General features: G+C 38.2%; 1 protein-coding gene across 2 annotated transcripts; it reads right to left on the bottom strand.

Annotated features, from left to right (window-relative positions):
• Positions 1-1,450: 1,450 nt before the first annotated feature.
• On the bottom strand, positions 1,451-14,879 carry LOC136240101 (uncharacterized). Of its 2 annotated transcripts, XM_066030949.1 has the most exons (7): positions 14,759-14,879; positions 11,455-11,511; positions 11,045-11,187; positions 8,823-8,974; positions 8,268-8,361; positions 1,979-2,098; positions 1,451-1,722 (listed from the first exon to the last, which is right to left on the bottom strand). In XM_066030949.1, the coding sequence occupies exons 4-7, from the start codon at positions 8,889-8,891 to the stop codon at positions 1,613-1,615; spliced, it is 393 nt and encodes a 130-aa protein (XP_065887021.1). In that variant the 5' UTR covers positions 8,892-8,974; positions 11,045-11,187; positions 11,455-11,511; positions 14,759-14,879; the 3' UTR covers positions 1,451-1,612. The 2 variants fall into 2 exon arrangements, with proteins under 2 accessions (XP_065887021.1, XP_065887022.1); XM_066030950.1 differs by lacking the exons at positions 11,045-11,187; positions 11,455-11,511; positions 14,759-14,879 and adding an exon at positions 10,808-10,966 and having other exon boundaries at positions 1,452-1,722.
• Positions 14,880-19,153: the final 4,274 nt, after the last annotated feature.

The following is a 19,153-nucleotide window of genomic DNA, read 5'->3' as shown; positions in this document are numbered from 1 at the left end:
TAGACTTCTATGTTTACACTACTAACACAGTGACACCATTTAGTCACAAAAGTGAGTAAGTAACAGCATGTATATACGTAGTACATTTATTTCTGGGAAGGATATAATATATTCAGAGGTAGACATGGAGTTACTCTAATAGAGCAGTCAGGCATACTCTAATAGAGCAGTCATGCAAGTATATTCTACTAGAGCATTCATATAAATATCAAAAGAACACTTATAATAACATGACTGTACGTACGAACTGTTTTGTAATATGTCACACCCCCCTTCCCCACAACTCACCCACTTGTAATGTTGTGCCACACACTCTTTTTGAGGTTCTGCACATTATAATATATAATAATAATATAATAATCTAGAGATGTGCATGTTGAAAATAGTGGTGTTGAAGTTTACAGCTTTTCATTTCAATTGGGGGAATATATATACCAGATATTGTAATATAAATGTAGACAATGCAAATCTGATTGTGAGCTTGTACTGCTAGTCCATAGTTTTCAGTCATGGGGATAAATAGACCTCCTGCTGAATCCTTAATTGTAATCGTGAATCCAAATAAATTATCGTTTAAATAAGTCATTCCATTTTTGTCGGTGGATTCGTATCTGTATGTGTTGCCCCACTAACTAGCTGGAGTTACACAAGTATAACTGCATGATTCATTGCCATCACACATTAGTGTATACATGAGTATGGCTATTAGTTGAGTTAAATATTCAGGGTCTCTCAGTGGCTGGGGAGATCCCTGCATTTGTACCTCAGTAATACTATTGAAAACCCTCTTTGAAAAATTCTGGTTACGTCCCTGTTGGGTGGACATGTTGACATTCCAACTTCACTTTTCTCATGTAATCCCAGATAGCATTAGTTACATTTTGGAAGGTCATAACATCATGTACATTAGAAACAGCTGGCAAAGTTAACCCAATGAACCTTGCCCATTACATGATGCATAATCGGCATTTGCTTATCCCATATTATTTGTAGTGTGTGTCAATATGTAATGTAAGTTAATATTGTGCAAGACATCACACACAGCCAAGTGGTACAGCACTTGCCTGGTAATCATAAGGTTCCAGTTTTGATGCTCACCGATTCCTAGTTGCCATTGTTTCTGTGAGCAAGAAACTTTACACACATTGCTCTAGTCTACCCCAGGAGTTAACACCCTCCCAGTTTTAACATCAATGCACACCCAGCATGCAGTGCATGGAAACTACTTACAATTTTTAAGAAAGTAATGTACACACAGGGTATTGGGAGGTGGTGCATGTAAAGGATATTATAGCTAGCATGTATAATTGTGGTTCTCATATCTAGTGGCGTTTCTCCCATACAACTATAATGAGTGATGTGCTTTAGCTAGTAGCCGAGAAACTAGCAAAGTTGCGACACATGAGTAGGACCAAGGAGCATCAGTACTCTTATAATAACTGTGTTACATTAATGCTGTGTATATATAAGGAGAAGGTATACCAGAGTATAGCTATTGGCTTATAATACTATTTGCAATACAAATACTTGTAGCTGTTATTCTGCAAATCATCTATCAAACTATTGTGTGTGTGTTCAGTTAATTGCATGTGATGTTCAACTTCTTATCAGTCTAAAGAACACGGATTGTAAACAGCTTGCTTGTGGTCATACCAGAACATTCAGCTTCTACCATAACACGATTAACCCCCCTACGAGCTCTGAACTTCAGAGGACTTGTACCTACAACAAATACAATTTATGATAATGTAAATATATGGAATCACAGCTGTTTAATAATTGGGATCATCCAAGAGTAAGGAAGAGGGACTGTACACTTTAACAAAATGTGAAATAACTTAACATTAGTGTTCAGTTAGAGTGTTAAAGGTATTGGAAGCTGAATCACAGCTGGATTGTGCATGATTGGCTCAGGGGCAACAAAGTAGTGTACATCCCACTGCAATTACTACTAAGCTAGGCTCACTGCCTTACTCACATGGACGAAATCTTCGTCTTCTGCCACATTTGCACCGGAACGTTACATCAGGATGTTCAGTTGAAAATGTGGTGATCACCTTACGTCCTTTTCTTTTGATGTCTCCAGTAACCTCACAACCTTATCACATAATGAAGGTATGACAACTCATACCCTAATATGACTATTAACTGCATGTACACATATTAATTATTAATTTATAAAATTGCATGTTACCCAATATCACTATAAAACTTACATACACATGCAGTGTATAGATGATTTTGTGTCATATAATCTCATGTACAATTTGTTTATAGTAAAATCAGAGACAGAGCAATCAGTATTCTTTAATGTTATAATTATACTAATTATCACAATTAATTATCTACTCTGTGGATACTTAGTCTATCTATAGGCAACATTTTATATTGACCTTAGTTCCCATCCACTAATGCACTGCTAAAAAATTGCTCTGTCTCCGTGTGCAACAATTATATGCTGGGAATAATAGGCAATCATGGAAATCAAGTATATGTTGTGTCACTTTGCATTTAGGTTGAAAATCAATAACAAAATACTCTAATGTATGTAGCAACCAACTTAAAACTGTTACAGCTGTGTGTAATGTTATTACAATAACAAGACTAACATTACTGACCAAAGTTAGTGTCATAATGTTGGCATGTTCTACTAAACATAATTGGTGATGATTTCAAAAAAAGTGGTGAGCATAATAGCTTCACATGATAATTCTGCAAGCTATATAGGAGAATATTAATACTTCTAATAACCAGGCACATGGGAGCTATGCATGTACCAACCTCGAGCTCTGTAGTATGATGTCACAAACACATACTGTTAGCAGAAGGAACACATGCAGGTTTGCAGGATCCCATGAGTACAGCAAGATGCCTTGTAGCACTTATGGGATCCTGACCAGAGAAATACCATGGGTTGCAGTTGGCTATCTAATCCAAAACAGCCAAGCTGTAAAAAAAAAGGTGCGATCCCCGCCTGGGTGAAAAAGATGTGAAATCCAAGGTGGCGGCCAAGAAATGGCTGTGATGGTAGGTTAAAGGAAAAAAATTTAATAATGACAATTCAGGTGAATTTGTGTTGCCTCCACCAAGTTTCACTATAGGATTTGGCACCAAATTCATCTGAATTGTCATTATTAAAATTTTTGCCATTAACCTATTATCACAGCCATTTCTTGGCAGCCACCTTGGATTTCACATCCTTTTCACCCAGGCCTTTTTGGGGGCCGCATCCTTTTTTACAGCTTGGCTGTTTTGGATTAGATATCACTTCTTTTTGTAATGATTGCATACCCAAAGCTGGCCTATGGCTGGCTTTGGGTATTTCTTTTAACATGTCTTTTTTTTACTACAGGAATGATGATTATGATGAAGATATGGAAACTTAATAATTTATAATTGATTAACCACATGTATATTTTCGCATGAACTCCCTGACTTGTTTGCTGCGGAGCAACTTGTATGTAGCTGAAAGTTCTTCAGGGAGACTTGTAATGTAGCTGAACTCTACATGCTGAATGGTTTGTAGCTGAATTTTCTGCTAGGTGATATTACTTAGCTGAACTTTCTACAGGATGGACTTGTAATTTAACTGAACTTTCTACAGGGTGATTTTTAACTTGGCTGAACTTTCTACAGGGTGATTTTTAACTTAGCTGAACTTTCTACAGGGTGAACTTGTAACTTAGCTGAACTTTCTACAGGGTGGGTCTGTAACTTAACTGAACTTTCTACAGGGTGGGTCTGCAACTTAACTGAACTTTCTACAGGGTGATTTTTAACTTAGCTGAACTTTCTACAGGATGGACTTGCAACTTAACTGAACTTTCTACAGGGTGTCTTGTAACTTGGCTGAAGTCTCTACAGGGTGACCTATTTGTAGGTGAACTTTCTACAGAGATTTTTAATTTGGCTGAATGAACTCTCTACATGGTGATTGGATTGTAGCTGGACTCTCTACAGGGTGACTTGTTTGTAGCTGAACTCTTTACAGGGTAACTTATAACAGAGCTGAAACCTCTACAAGGTGACTTGAAGCATAGCTGAACGATTTAATGGAGCTATTTATTTCTTAGCTGACTGCTCTATTAGGGTGACTGCACTATTAGAGTAACTCGATCTTGCACTTGCTACACGTAGTTGGTTTTTGCATAGATTATAGAGGGCTGTAAACATAGCCGATCGTACAGAGGGGCCAGGGGGGGCATGGACCCCCCTGTTGAAATATAAGTTTTCAAAAATCTTGGAGAAAAGTTGTGGTATAGATTGGCATTGTTGGTTTTAGCATTTTTCAGTTTTTAGCACTAATTTTAAGCCATTTTAAAGTCTTATAATTGCAAAGATCCTACAACTTCTGGGGGTTGCACCCCCAGCCCCCCTAAAATTCTGCTTTATGCTACAGTCATACAACAACATTTTATGCTGTGCCCCCCCCCCCATAGAGCAGCTCAGGTATTATTGGCCGCCATGAATTATATCCTTCAGCTATCCCAGGATATAAGCAGATTAGATTTTTATATAGTGGAATTGCGCATATCGCCTGTTTCCCAGACGCGGTAACTTGATGAAACATCGGAATTGTTGCACACCGTTGGTATTTGTGCTGTATTTTCATGGTCTTTAGCTTGATTTCTTTCAAACCACAAAAAAAGTTTGAGGTTCAATAGTTAACCTATGCTAGTAGCGATTTTCAGCTCCTTCCCATAAGCGGTTTACCCTCTGGGCGTGACAACATATTCATGTTATTTTTTGTGAATAATCGTTAACAAGAGTATATAATTGGTTTACATTATTCCACGGAACGGCACGGAACGGAATGGCATATTCCGTGGCATTATTCTCCGGAACGGAACGCCTAGATATATCCTCTAAATCACTTTCAAACACTGTACTATGTAACTTTTGTGACAAACAAAACGAGCCTGCTGTTTCTTGTAGCCGATAACTAGTCTTTCAGCTATAATTATGCCTCGAATTATGCTAATGTGGGATTTTATCACGTGACCTGCAGCTGTCATCAGAGGTGACAACACGAGGGAACACAAGATCAAGAAGATGAGTTGGTGACGAATGTAAAGAAGTCCTTTTGTGGTGAATTCAGTCTTTGCTGTAGTTATACAAACGGTGCTTATAGCAGGAAGAACAAGAATGGAAGGCAATTCCGACGGCAGAATCAGAGTGGAAGACCACCTGGATGACGTGACAGAACCAGAGTGGAAAACAACCTGGACGGCAGAACCAGTGTGGTAGACCAGAGCTAAGAAGGACTGAGAATTACATTTTAGGTACTATAGCAGATCTTCGTGATTTTGATGAGATTCAGAGTTTTATAAACAAAGGCCACTCAATTGAAAACTGAACTTTTGGCTTGATTTATTAAAGAGAAATTTAGTACTGTTGTATGTTGCAATAAGTATGGCCCTAACACAGAATTTGAAAACTTACGTGAGTGGACAAGAATCTTTTGGGTATCAGTAAAAGTGGTGAGTGTGTTTGTTTGACATGTTGTCTCTCAACGGAACAGCCTGACTGTTCCAAACCTAGCTACAATTTTATAATCTTCTTAAATGCAACAATTTTGTAACGATCAGGCTTTACAGGCTCCTTAAGTCTCCTTATACTTGTAAACCTAATACTAATATAACTTTAGAATGGATTTACCATCAATTGAGCAAAATGAACACTAGTGGTGATAATTTTAGTGGCTGAAAGTTAAGTTAAAATTTTATCAAATCTCTTTCGTGCTGCATGGGTTTGCTAAGCCTGTGGTGGAGTTACTGAAGTGTTGGTAGCCTGTAGTTGTTTACTAGATAGAAAAAAAATGGCAAGGCCAACAAAAAAATGTCATTGCTTACTTTCTGGACAAGAATAGCATTGCTTTTTGATGCACTGCAGTATCACATTGTGGTGGTGATACATAAACATTTAATGGTAGTACCCATTTTGCCACTTTCTCTCAATACTTTTCTTTGACTGCTTGGTTCACACCAATGAAATTATATAGAACATGCTGACCAGGTTTCTACTCTATTTAGAGCTCATTTTAATATGGGCTCTGCTACTAACAATTAACCATACATTTTTTATGTTTTAGCGGGAAAAAAGGATTACTATTTCCTTACTTGTTTTGTAGTTAATATCATTGTGTTAACAGTTATTATGTTTGCTCCAACATGCAGATCATCTAGTGTGCAGTGAGGAAGGCTCATCACACAGTGGATCACTCCTTTTGGACAGCTCTTCATCGAGTCAACCTGTCAATGAAGCTTCAAAAACTTGTTCAAAAGTATACGACTCAGTGAAAAGAAGCAGCATCCTCCTGCACAATAAAAGACTGCTGATACATACAGAGAATCATCCAAAGATGAAGACACCCATTCCTGGATTGATGAATTACACTTCATGGATGGGAACAAAGCTGTGGTATTGTCGGGTGATTAGATTAATGTTGCAATTATCAATGCTAACCAATATAATATTGAACAAGTAGTTCAAACAAAATTTCAAGATGTTGGCTATTGAGTTATTTGATTGTTGAAAGTGCTTTCACTCAAGTTATACATGACAGTAACAGAAATCACTGGGTGACAATTAGTAACTCAGCCAGAAAGATGTGTTGGTTTTGACAGTATGTTTTCTTATGACAACTAATACAAATGGCCTGTTTACTGTACACCAGCAAATCAGAATTTACCCTGAACTTTGTAGATGTTCATAAACAGACTGGAAGTAATGATTGTGGTTTGTTCAGCATTGCATATGCAGTGCTCCTGTGTTTAGGTGAAAACCCTGGCACATTAGTATTTGGCTACCCTAAGATGTGTAGCCATCTCTCATCTTGTATTGAACAACAATATTTTTCTCTGATACCAATCAGAGGCAAAAGAAGAAAAATCTGAAAGTTAAATAAACTGGACAAGTGAAGGCTTATATAATGCCACATCAACCTCCAATGACATGCTGTTTGGAGTGTTCAGAATGGTGCCATGGGGATGTATGCATTTCTCCGGTTTCAGTTGAAGCACCTTAGGTAAAGAATGTACACTGGAGTTGTAAAAGCTGTGTTGAAACTAGTTAGTGTTTAGTAATTGTTACCTTGTAGTCTATCGTTGTACCATTTATTTGCTGTATTTTAATTGTGTTAATTTACTGTATATACTATTACTTTGTCACTTATTTTACTCGATAATGTTGGTGTTATCAACCGATGATAGTTGTATTCAACTTTTGCTGTTAACTGTATTCTTAAGAGTTTTTTTCACTGTGGCATCAATCTATGTAGCAAGGTTAAATTAGACATCGGCTGCTGTATAGCTACGTACATAGTGGAGACTTAGGGACTGGTCCAACAACTTTAAGTTTATTAGTACTGTAATAAAACAGACATAGCTATAATACTGCGGCTACTAGTTTTTATGTTATAGCTTTGCAGCCTGATAGCTATAGATTTAGAGCTGAATGTAGTCTAACTTCCCTTATAGATCTAGCCGTTCCAGGACGCCATGGCCACCAAGTACTGTAGCTAATACTATAGTTGATGCGCTGGAGGACACGTATGTCTGCTCTGTTCCGTTCCGGAGAATAATGCCACGGAATAATTTCGTTCCGTGCCGTTCCGTGGAATAATGGTAACCTATATAATTAATGGGGTAGGCCTACCCCATTATAAACTCTTGTCATTAATAACTTCGCCTCTGTTTATCGTATACCAACCAAGTTTGGTACCAAGATGTGCCCTTATACCCCGCTTCTGTGTACCAAATTTGAAGGCAATTGGATAATGCATTTGCGTTTTATGAGTGATTTTGTAAGTGTGCGAAAAGGAAAAAAAAGGAGAAACAAACGAAGAAAATAAGTCAACTTTTGAAGGCTCATATCTCGGAAACGACTGGCACGATTGTGTTCAAATTTGGTATGTGGACTACTGAAGGTGGAGAGCACTTCCATAGCAAAACTTGTATGGTTTCATAAAGGCATCATGGAGATACAGATATGTGAAAATCGCATTGTTGTTCTTCCCATCAATAACCCACTGGTGTGGCGTGCCAGCTTCTTGGGCGCACGACACACTACTGTGTGTCTTGATGAAAGCATTATCAAATTATAGCTATGATCTCTAAACACTATGATTATCCAAGGATAAAAAATGACTGTTCAATAACTTCAATTAGAGCAGATATTTTAGACCAATGTGGTTCTGTTAGTATATACTTATTGGGAAACTGGATGGAGCTCTCAGTGAACAACCCAAACAAAGTAACACAACTCACTTGGTGGTGTAGGTGGACAAAATGGACAGCACCGAAATGGACTAGTTATTGGTTGGACTCCTTCTCCACAGAATGGCTCAGCACAGGCAATTGACTACAAATGTAATGTTTAGTATTTGTAAATCCTTGCACTTGATTGCATTGCATAGCTGTGACAGGATTTTTGAAAAGAGGTCTTCCACACAAATTCAATCAATTTTAATGATTCATAGCTTATTCATAACTAAAGTTCATAAAATTGGATGACTGAAGGAGACCCCTATTCACAAATCCTGTCACATATGCCTCTAATTCACTGCTATACACATACTTATTATGCCCAGAAAATTATGCTCGCATATACATATATACCATATGTAGCCTAAATATTTCAAGGGGCAATATTTTTGAGGTTGAGCAATGTAGCTAAAAATAAATTTGCTAACTATTCCAAAATGAGACTACACAGAGGTCTAAATATTTCAAGAATAAATTTTTTGCTTTTAACCCTCAAAACCTCAAAATCAGCAAAAATTTTCTCCCTCAAACTATACAGTTAGTGTTCTATGATCTCACCTTACAAAATTCATTAGAATGAGAACACACGTGACCACCACGTACACATCCATTAGTACAACATATCATATTAGATGGACAATGATCATCAGTGACACACTCATCTAGACAATTATCATCACTGGATGGCCGCACATTGGGACAAGTTTCATCTGGTGAGGAGAATTAGACCAATTGCAAGTCATAAATCACAAACAGCAGAACACTATCATCTCAAATTCAATTACATATTATTGCAGGCAGTCCTGCTCCCTGGGTAAGCAGAATTTGAGGAAAATGGGAACCACCCACACAAAATACCTGATAAAGGTCATCATGTAATAATACAGGTTGGACAGGTTGAACTTTGCATCATAATGTTTCTTTGCAGTATTGTCTGGATCCTTTCGCTAAAACGATCGAAACACTCTAATAGAGCAATCATCTGCACTGAAATACTGTGATAGGACAGTCAAGAATGTTTTGTTAACTATCCTACCAGAGACCCACGTTGATGGCCTGTGAATTAATGGACTATAGGTGTCATAGATTTATAGCTAAGTTATCAATATACTTCTTTGAAACCTGGCATAAACATTTAAAATAATAAACATTTGGCTTTTTTTCAATTTTTAAAATTAATACTGATAAAAACTGAGATTTTCAAAAAGTATTCTAGTTAACTGACAGTGCCTATAGGTTTTGAAAACTGCACACTAGCTGCTTCCAGATAAGAAGTCATATGATGGGGGTATGTATGCAGCACTGGTACGCTTGTCGAGTCCCCATGCATGACTGCTTAGTCTCCTCATTGGAACCATGCACCTATACACATACTCCAGCTACCACATACCCATCATGTGACTTATTCCTGAGGTTGCAGGTACAACTTCCTGCATCTATATGCAGGTACTGTCAGTTAATTAAAATCCTTTGTAAAGTTTCATGGGAGTAGCTAACTATCAATGTTAATGACTTAGCTAGTTTGTATACTACAGCTATAATCCATCAATCTACAGGCCATCAATGTGGATCCCTGGTGCAATAATTTACCAAAACATTCTTGATTGCTCTATTAGAGTATTTTAATGCAGGTGACTGTTCTATTAGAGTGTTTTGCTCGTTTTAGCAAAAGGATCCAAACAGTGCTGCAAAAAGAAACATTGTGTCGCAAAATCCAACCTGTGTATTGCATGATGACCCTTGATAACCTTTAGCAGGAATTCTCTGTGAGTCGTTCCCATTTCCGTTTTTCGTTCCCATCTCATTTTCCTCAAATTCTACTTACCCCTGCTCCCTTGAAAATTGTAATGACTTTGTAGCAGCACCAACAGAAGCCAGTCAAGAACTTGTTGACTTAGACTTCTTGCATGCAGTAATTAGCTAGCTAACATCTGTTATAATTTCCTGCCTTTGTCTCTTTGTGTCGCTTGTGAATTTCATGTTGTACCTTTATCATTTTATCAGTTGTGCTCATACCTACTACAGTGGTTACAGTGAGTCATCCTCGCCTAAGCCTTGTAGCCCAGCTACCATCCTTCATCGGCTACATCTTTACTGTGTGAGTAGCCAACTCTCAAACATTTTAAATTAATCCATGTATATAGCCCGATGTAAATTATTATCAGCAGATTACTAATTAATATGGACATGGGAGGTGTTGTAGCTGTTGTGGATTTTCACATGTTTTATTATATATATATACGACAGGACAACTGTTGCCATAGCCATGAACTTAAAAATGTCATATCTCATGACTTCACTGTATCTGCTATATAGTCTTTTGAAACCTAAAAAAAATTCTACACCTATAATCCAGGTAATGTGAGTGGGGCAATGGTTATTATATGTCATCATGCCTTATTAGAATTCATCAATATGATGATGACAATTTATATTTTTAGAGCATGTGGCAGGAAATATTTACCAACAAAATGTTAAATAAAAATGTGAAGTGTTCAATGTGTACAACATGATCGCATATGAAATAGTAATTAAGGGCTCACTTCGTGATGGTGGACAGAATGGACAGCAGCTGAATGGACTAAGTAATGGGTGAACTCTTCTACCACAGGATGGAATAGCACACAGAATTGTCCATATAAAGAATAATGAAATTGTTACTCTAGTAGCAGATTAAGGGGAACGATATTATGATTATATTATGACTTCCTATCATGATTATATATAAGGTTCAAAGAAACACAGACACATTTCTCAAGCTAGTAGCTACATAATCTTACCTGACAGAATTCAACAGAGTCAGAACAAGTTCTACCTCCACACTCGTTAGTACAACAGATCCTTTTATACTGGCAGTCATCATCTGATGTACACTCATCAGGACAAACTGGTCTATCCTTTGGTTCCACACTGGGACATGTTGCTATATATAATATATTCAGTGTATAGCGTTTGCTACATTTGAATGTGACAACCGTGACAACATGAAGGACATGTAATGGATTGACTTATAGAGGTTTAATTGTAGCTACAGAACAAAATGCTGGAAAGCACCGACCCATCATGGCACTTTCATCCGCTGTTTCAACATCTGTTGTTAGCAACATGTTATACAAGCTATAACAGATGGCCATGGTTGACATTGTATACATGTACTGCATTTAATACAAACACTGTGGCTAAACAGTACCATTCAGTATAAGAGGTTCAACTGGAGGAGACGTAGCAGCAACAGCTTGTATCACTCCTGAAAAGGAAGGGAGTATTGTTAATAGTTACATACTTGCATTTGCTTGTGACTAAAAATAAATTTACATGTTTCAACACCTTTAGTTATGGTTATAGTTGTATCACAGCAGGAGTAAAATGGACGATATCCGCAATGACGTTTTCTGACATCACAATACAAAATGGCCGTGCTAGTGTGGGGACTTTGTACATGGAGGTATTGGGCGAGGTAGTGTTTCCCTATAATAGCGTTTATAAATTCGAAAAAGGGTGAAGGTGAGGCATATAGTATATAATGCAAAACAAATAAGCCTAGTTGTGTCTGAATTTAAAATTTTTGGTCAGCTGTCCTTGTTGGAACGCGTTTCGCATCATCATGGTACGTGTACTACTACTTACCTTTATTATCTCGTGGTTCCAAGTGTAGAAAGCTATAGACAACATTCATTTCAAATACTGCGTGCTAAAGTCTTTGAAGCCCCCACAATTAACACGGCCATTTTGTCAATTATGACATCAAATTTTGTCATTGCAGATATCATCCATATCTTAGTTATTGACATGACTCCAAGGTGAAGCCAAGGACAAGTGTCAATAACTAAAATATTCTACAACTGCTTTGGTATGACTGGCTTATACCAAGTGAGAGACTTGCAGATAGTGTATGGCTTCATAACAAGTGTAAAATTGCTGATGTAGTGTTCTAATATTTGTTGCATTGGTAATGAAGACTTCCTTTTTATGTCAAGGGTGAAAATTTAATTAAAACCATACAGTCCTACTAAACCCTTTGAAACATGGCTTCACTGGGATATAAGAATTGTACACAAACAATCATTATTTTGTGTCCCATACAAAGCTGCAAAACTGCCAGTCTGCTATAAATGATGGCATATGGTTGTAATTAAACATATGGTGATTACAAATTAAACATGCTATAATTGATCATCTCAATTAATTACATTACACACATAGACTACACTATTTATAATTACAGTACACACAAATACCGGCACACACACACACCGGCACGCACACACACACCGGCACGCACACACACACACACACACACACACACACTGCACGCACACACACACACCACACACACACACACACACACACACACACGCGTGCTCATACTACACACACTACACTACACTACACACACACAAATAAGCTGTAATCAAGACTAAGGATACTCACCAACAATTAGCAAAAGGTAACAACACGTTTGCTGCAAGAAAATATAGATAGATATTTATCCTTAAGAATATTATACTCACCACTGGCCCCATGCTATTTGTGATTTGAATGCCTACTAGACAGGTCTTGCTTTATATAGACATGCAAGGTTAACCACAAACACCTGGTAGCTATGTAGTTGGCCTATTGTGTAAGCCACAGTTACTCTTCAGTGCACAACTGGAAATTTTCAATTAAACAAAGCATTGCTTCTACCGATTTCATAATAATTATAGTATTATATTAAAAGCTAAATGGACTCAACCTTTCTGATGAATGCCCTTCTAACCCTTGGATTAGCACATTACTGCTTTCTGCATATACTGGGATGGTGCACACTGTAACTAGTAGATAGTGAAGTTACTGTAGCTATACACAATGACATATCGAATTGCCTCGAATTAAAGCCGGTCTCGTATAAATTCCTGGTCCCATTTAGTTGCCGGGGGTATACAGCATCATAGCAAAAATAAATGCTGGAATAAACGCCGGGTCTCAAATAAATGTCTAGTGTAGTCATTATTTTTAAAAATTCCAGGCAGTGGTATAAACAATGAAGTGGAGAACGTTTTATAGAGTTCCTTTTAACCCTTAAAGCCACACAAAACTTTACAAAACGCATGCACCCCGTCCGCATAAGCCACTATAATGGCTATTGATATTGATCGATCGGTAACTCGTATACACAAGGTCACACGGACTTGGAATTAAGATTTTCGGAATGCTGACATCACTGACAAAGAATAAAATGGTGTCCAAGTTTTACTGATTCTGACACTCCTTCACCAAGTTATGACGATTAAAACACAAGAGTGTAATGTTTTACAGAAGAAGATATCTTTGAGGTTTGTAAATGCTGTGGAATCTAGTCGTGTGGAAGGTGTTTCTGTCAATCTACAAGTTGATATGGTCCACTGTGGCACTTTTCAAGCAGCGTCGCTTTCAGCAAGTCCCTCAAGATAGTCGTCTTGTTGTCAACTTCACAAGTGAAGCATTCAAGTGAGCTGATGGCAATTATTGCTGGTTGAGGACAGATTTTCAACTGACACCAGATGAAGAAGACGGTGAAACACAAGGAGAAACAGTACTAACTGTTTTATTATTGATATCTGTAAGCATATAACACTTCCTGTTATGAAACAGTGGTTGGTTAAACATCATACATTTTCCGTGCACTTTTTACATTGCCACTATAGTGGCTTATGCACCTTTAAGGGCATGAAGTTGACTCGTGAATGCTGATCAGGTATATAAACGCTGGTCTCGTATAGTTGCTGGGGTAAAAAGTTGCTTGAAAGAAATAAACGCCCGGGCCGTAATTCGGGGCAATACGGTATACGTATTAATACATATAATAGCACTACCTGCCTTAATTGTGAGCATATACAATATACTAGCACAACACTACCTATATTTCTAGGTTCATTGTAATTCTATTCTATTCTGCTAGAAAATATAATTGCAGTTTAAATGCTGAGCAATCTGGGAAGGGGCATAGGGAGGGGTGTTTCAAGGGATTCAGGTACCCCTTTGAAATTTAGACTTCTAAGTTCAGGCCCGTACGTAGGAATTTCAAAAGGGGGGTTCTAAATTGAAGCAGTAGGCGATCCCAGATGCGGGGGGGGGGGGGTCTGGGTGTGCAGCCTCCAGACGCTGAAAAAGGTTTTAATGTTCAATGTTCTGAGAATAGTCTCAAATTGCTTAAATGCAGAAATGCATGTACTGATTAAATAAACTTCTCACACATCATTGTGTTGATACAAATTCCTCTCAACATGAGCCCATCGCACACTAAAGTAAACAAGAGATTAAAATCATGTTTGTAGTGCATGTACACTCCATCAGTTCTGAGACTGTTCAGGGTCATCCATTTCAGCTATAAGCTAAACCTTACATTTCACCATTGGCCAAACATGGATAATAACCATAATAAGGTTTATGTAAACCTCGATGTAAACAACTGACAGACTCGCACAATTGACACTTTGGAATTCATATCATTGAATGCAACAAGCCAGGCTTACTTGTTGTTATAGTTGTTGTTATATAGTTAACAGTCTATCAGTCACAGTATCCATCCAGTCTCAGTGAGTCTGGTGTTCATCATTGCTATTCCGGGCTCTTATTAGAAAATATTTAACAAATTACGATTGGAATTAATCGAAATAATAATAGTAGCTCTGCAGTATGCATGGCTCGATGTGAGATACTGTAAGTAAAAATAATAGAAGCCTTAGCGATAGAAAGAAAACCACTGTCTGTATTCATGCATCATTAAAGTGGTTCTATGTACACAGATAACCTCGAAGCGCTATGGTTAATACCTGGAAACCACACGCGGTTGAGCTGGTAGAAGCCATGGAAGGCGTGTAATAAACGCTAGAACACAGTTTACAGTTGAAAAGATCGTTTTACAGTAAAAATAAAATTTCCAGTTTAAAATAGGGGTAAGGGCCTGAAGTCTACACCAGAAACCTACTAACATCATTTGGCAGCACAAAAGTGAGTGAGCAACAGCATGTGTAGTACAGCACAACAATTATTACACAGGGAAGGATATACAGAGGGTCAGAGGAGACATGCATACTCTATCAGAGCATTCATACACTGTATAAATATCAAAGAGATTGGACTATGTTGGTGTTGAAGTTTATGGCTTTTCATTTCAATTGGGATACTAGATGGCTAGTTGAACCGAGCGAGTTGAACCGAGCGAGTTGAACCGAGCGAGTTGAACCTTCCCTTTTTACCCCATCCCCTTGATCCCATCTCAAGGATTAAGCTAAATTGTCATACATTTTAGCTGTGGAACGGTCAGTTGATCCACTGATTGTAGAGCTACGCCATTCCGTTGTAGCCAACAGTCTGGACATCTCTTTCAATGTCTTTGACTCTCTACCTGCTGCTAAGGCTTCAGTTGCCAACATTCACTCTGCAACCTTTAAGAACTATGCACGTGACTATTTACATTCTACTCACATTGAGCATTGGGATTCAAGCTTTGAGCCATTGACTGTTCAAAGTAATTTTCAGATATTTTCGCCCTGGAGCAAGCTTGTCCTTTGTGGAAGAGATTGATGTTTGGCCTCCCTGAGAAACAACTGTCGTTCTTGCTATGTGCTGGTTGTGATACTCTTCCAACTCCTATGGTGGAATATAATTACTAATCTCTTTGTCAAACTCCGGATGCTCTGTTGCTCTCGTTCAAGGTAGGTATACCTGGAGGCATGATTCAGTCTTACAGGTTTTCGTTCACGGGCTTTAAAAGCATTTACCAGAATTTTTTAAACTTTATGCTGACCTTCCAGGTTATCTTTCCAGTGTCAGTCCTCCTAGCACTATCCCCACCAACCTTTCTACCTCCCTTAGCAGACCTGACTTGGTCTTGGTTTCTAAGGATTCCATGTACCTGTTTGAGCTGACCATTCCCACTAATACCCAGCAACACTTATTGGCTGCAAGAGCTCAGAAGGAAGCTAGATATGGCTCTTTACTGTATGATCTTCAACACACTAGATTAGTTGTTGATTTCATTTCTATTGAGATAGGATGTCTGGGTTGCTTTATGCCAGAAACACTTGCTCAAGTGGCTACTGCTTGTTGTGTGTCGAAGAAAACTGTCCAGTCACTGTTTGAGCAGGCTGCTCGTATTGCCATCTTCTGCTCTTACAGAATTTTCAATTCTAGAGCTTCACTAGTCCCCGGAGTGGACCTCTTGACCTGAATTTTGTTACTGTGTAGTTAGTTTTGTACTGTAAGTTAAGTAATGTAAGTCTTGCCAGGGCTCCTGCACTGATCTGTCTTTGGCTATGCGTGTACAGTAACCCTGAATCCAAGCCTCATGTTTGTATACTATATATTGTCTTAATAATCAATAAGACGTCTATCATCATTGTATACTTATACTGCAGACTTAGACTCATTGTAGACTTAGCTTATACTGCTAGTCTGTAGTCATTGGGGGATAGATAGACCACCTGTAATTATTAGGCCTTAGCATATCAAAAATGAATCCTTAGTACATTTAATTGTCATAAATCCAAATAAATTATTGTTTAAGTAAGTAATTCCATTTTGTCAGTGGATTCATGTCTGTACCCCACTAGCTGGAGTTATAACTGATTACTGCCATCACATTAGTGTAGTAATTCATACATGAGTGTAACAATTATTTGAGTTTGAACCATTGAAATATTCAAGGCCTCTCAGTGGCTGGGAAGATCCATGCTCCTGTACCTCAGTAATGCTGTTGAAACCCTATTTGAAAATATCTGGCTACAACCCTGTTGGGTGGACATTCTTACATTCTAACTTCACTTTTCTCGTGTTATTCCAGATAGCATTAATACGTTGATTACATTTTGGAAGGCCATATAAACAGCTGGCAAAGTTAACCCAATGAACCTCGCTCATTGCATGATACATAGTTGGCATTTGCTTATCCTGTTATATTTGTAGTATGTGTCAATGTGTAATGTAACTTAAAGTGCATGTAAGTTATATGTGTGAATTGTGTGAGACATCATACACAGCCAAGTGGTACAGCACTCGCCTGGTAGTCGCAATGTTCCAGTTTTGATGCTCGCTGATTCCTAGTTGCCATTATTGTTGTTTCTGTTTTACTCATGTTGCTCTATAGTCTACCCAGCTGTATAGTGGGGACCTGGCATTAACATCCTCCCACTTGTAACATCATTGAGTACCTGGCATTAACTTACAAACACTGCATGGTAACAACTTGCAAATTTTAAGTATGTTTACGAAATTAATGTACATTGCAAGCTGGTGCATGCAGATGACAGTATATATTATAGCTAACATGTAGAAAGTTGTGGTTGTCACACATCTCATATCTATAGTGGGGTTTCTCCCATGCAACCAATGAGTTTTAGTAACCAGCCGGGGAATGAGCAAAGCTGTGACACATTACCAAGGGTATAGGAGCATCAGTAATGGCACATACCTTCCCTTGAGTTGGCTTGTAATAACTGTACCATATATTAATGCTGTGTATAAGTAGGAGGTACACCAAAGTATAGCTATTGGCTATATAACAATACAACTACTTATAGCTGGTTATTCTGCAAATTGGAAACTGGAAATTGAAAACTCAGTGAAATGGTCAAAACTTCATAAATGTGCTATATACTAATAGTACTTCTTTACAAAGACCACTTCTATAAACCATTTCATTACAGTGGACCTGTGGGATTGTAGCATAATGCACTACAGGGTGTATGCATGACTTGTTTCTAACTGATCTCTCTACAGGGTGATTTGTTGCCAAAGCTGATCAACAGATCTAGACTGAGGATTACTGAGCAGTAAAGGCAGAGCCTGTATACCAGAAGGCCTTATAAGCAGGGCCACCCAGAGAAATTAAGGGGCCCAGGGCAAAGAGTTAAAGTGGGGCCCGGGGGCAAGGAGGTTTCCATTCTGAATCACAACTTCACACAAGCTGTAAGTTGAAGATCAAATAAAAAATATTAAAAAGTCATTACATGCTCAGAGACCTCAACTTAGAAAGTGCACTTGGAGTGAGACCCGAGGTTAAAATGAGTGAGATTTGCTTACTTAGGAGTGAGGTCTTGTCTTAGTAGAAAAAGTCCTGTAAAAATTGCAAAATTTGCAATAGCTATTTTCAGTTATACCTCCATTTTTAGCCATTAGAGCACTGTTTAGTGCTTTTCCAAGAGGTTCAGTGAAATTGACTTACATAAGAGCTTAATTTTCCAGGAATTTCAATGCGTGAGATGGAAAACCATGCGTGAGACAACAATCTGATGTGTGTGTCTCACGCGTAATGTGTGAGAGTTGAGGTGTCTGCATGCTGACAATGACAGTAGCTACCCCTCACCAACCATATCTCCATATTTATAAGCTTGCTACACTGCTCCTCTGAAGAATACATAATCACAGGAGTGGTTGGCAACTGAATCGCTCTCTTCTTTGACTGAAAAAGTGACTCGTTTGTTGGTTTAACCTTTGGTTTAACTCGATTCAGCTCCAGAGACGAGGAAGTGATAAGTTTTTTGCTGTTGCCATGCCAGTAATTAGAGGAATCAGGCACGACCGCGAGCACTACTTGACTTCACCTGAAACCACACCAACCAACGATTGTGATACTTGTATTACTTGTGATAGACCAATTGTCAATGACTATCTAGAGTGTGTGTGGTGTGAAAGGCATCAGCACCGAAGTTGTGCAAGGATAAGACAAAACTAAAGAAGCTTGTACTATTATTGAAAATCAGTACAGGATACTTTGTCCAACAGGTTTGATAGTTTAGCTGAGACAATAAATGACCTGTCCTACCAATTAAACTGCCATGATGTAGAAGATTTGGATAATGTCTCTACAGTAAGTAGTCAGCCATCCAAACAAGAGCTCTCTACTTGACTCTCCAGCAAACATCCCT

The sequence above is a fragment of the Dysidea avara genome, chromosome 12 (genome assembly GCF_963678975.1).
Source record: "Dysidea avara chromosome 12, odDysAvar1.4, whole genome shotgun sequence".
NCBI classification, from domain to species: domain Eukaryota; kingdom Metazoa; phylum Porifera; class Demospongiae; order Dictyoceratida; family Dysideidae; genus Dysidea; species Dysidea avara.
The sequence above is the reverse complement of the archived record's forward strand: the minus strand, read 5'-3'. Positions and strand labels throughout refer to the sequence as shown.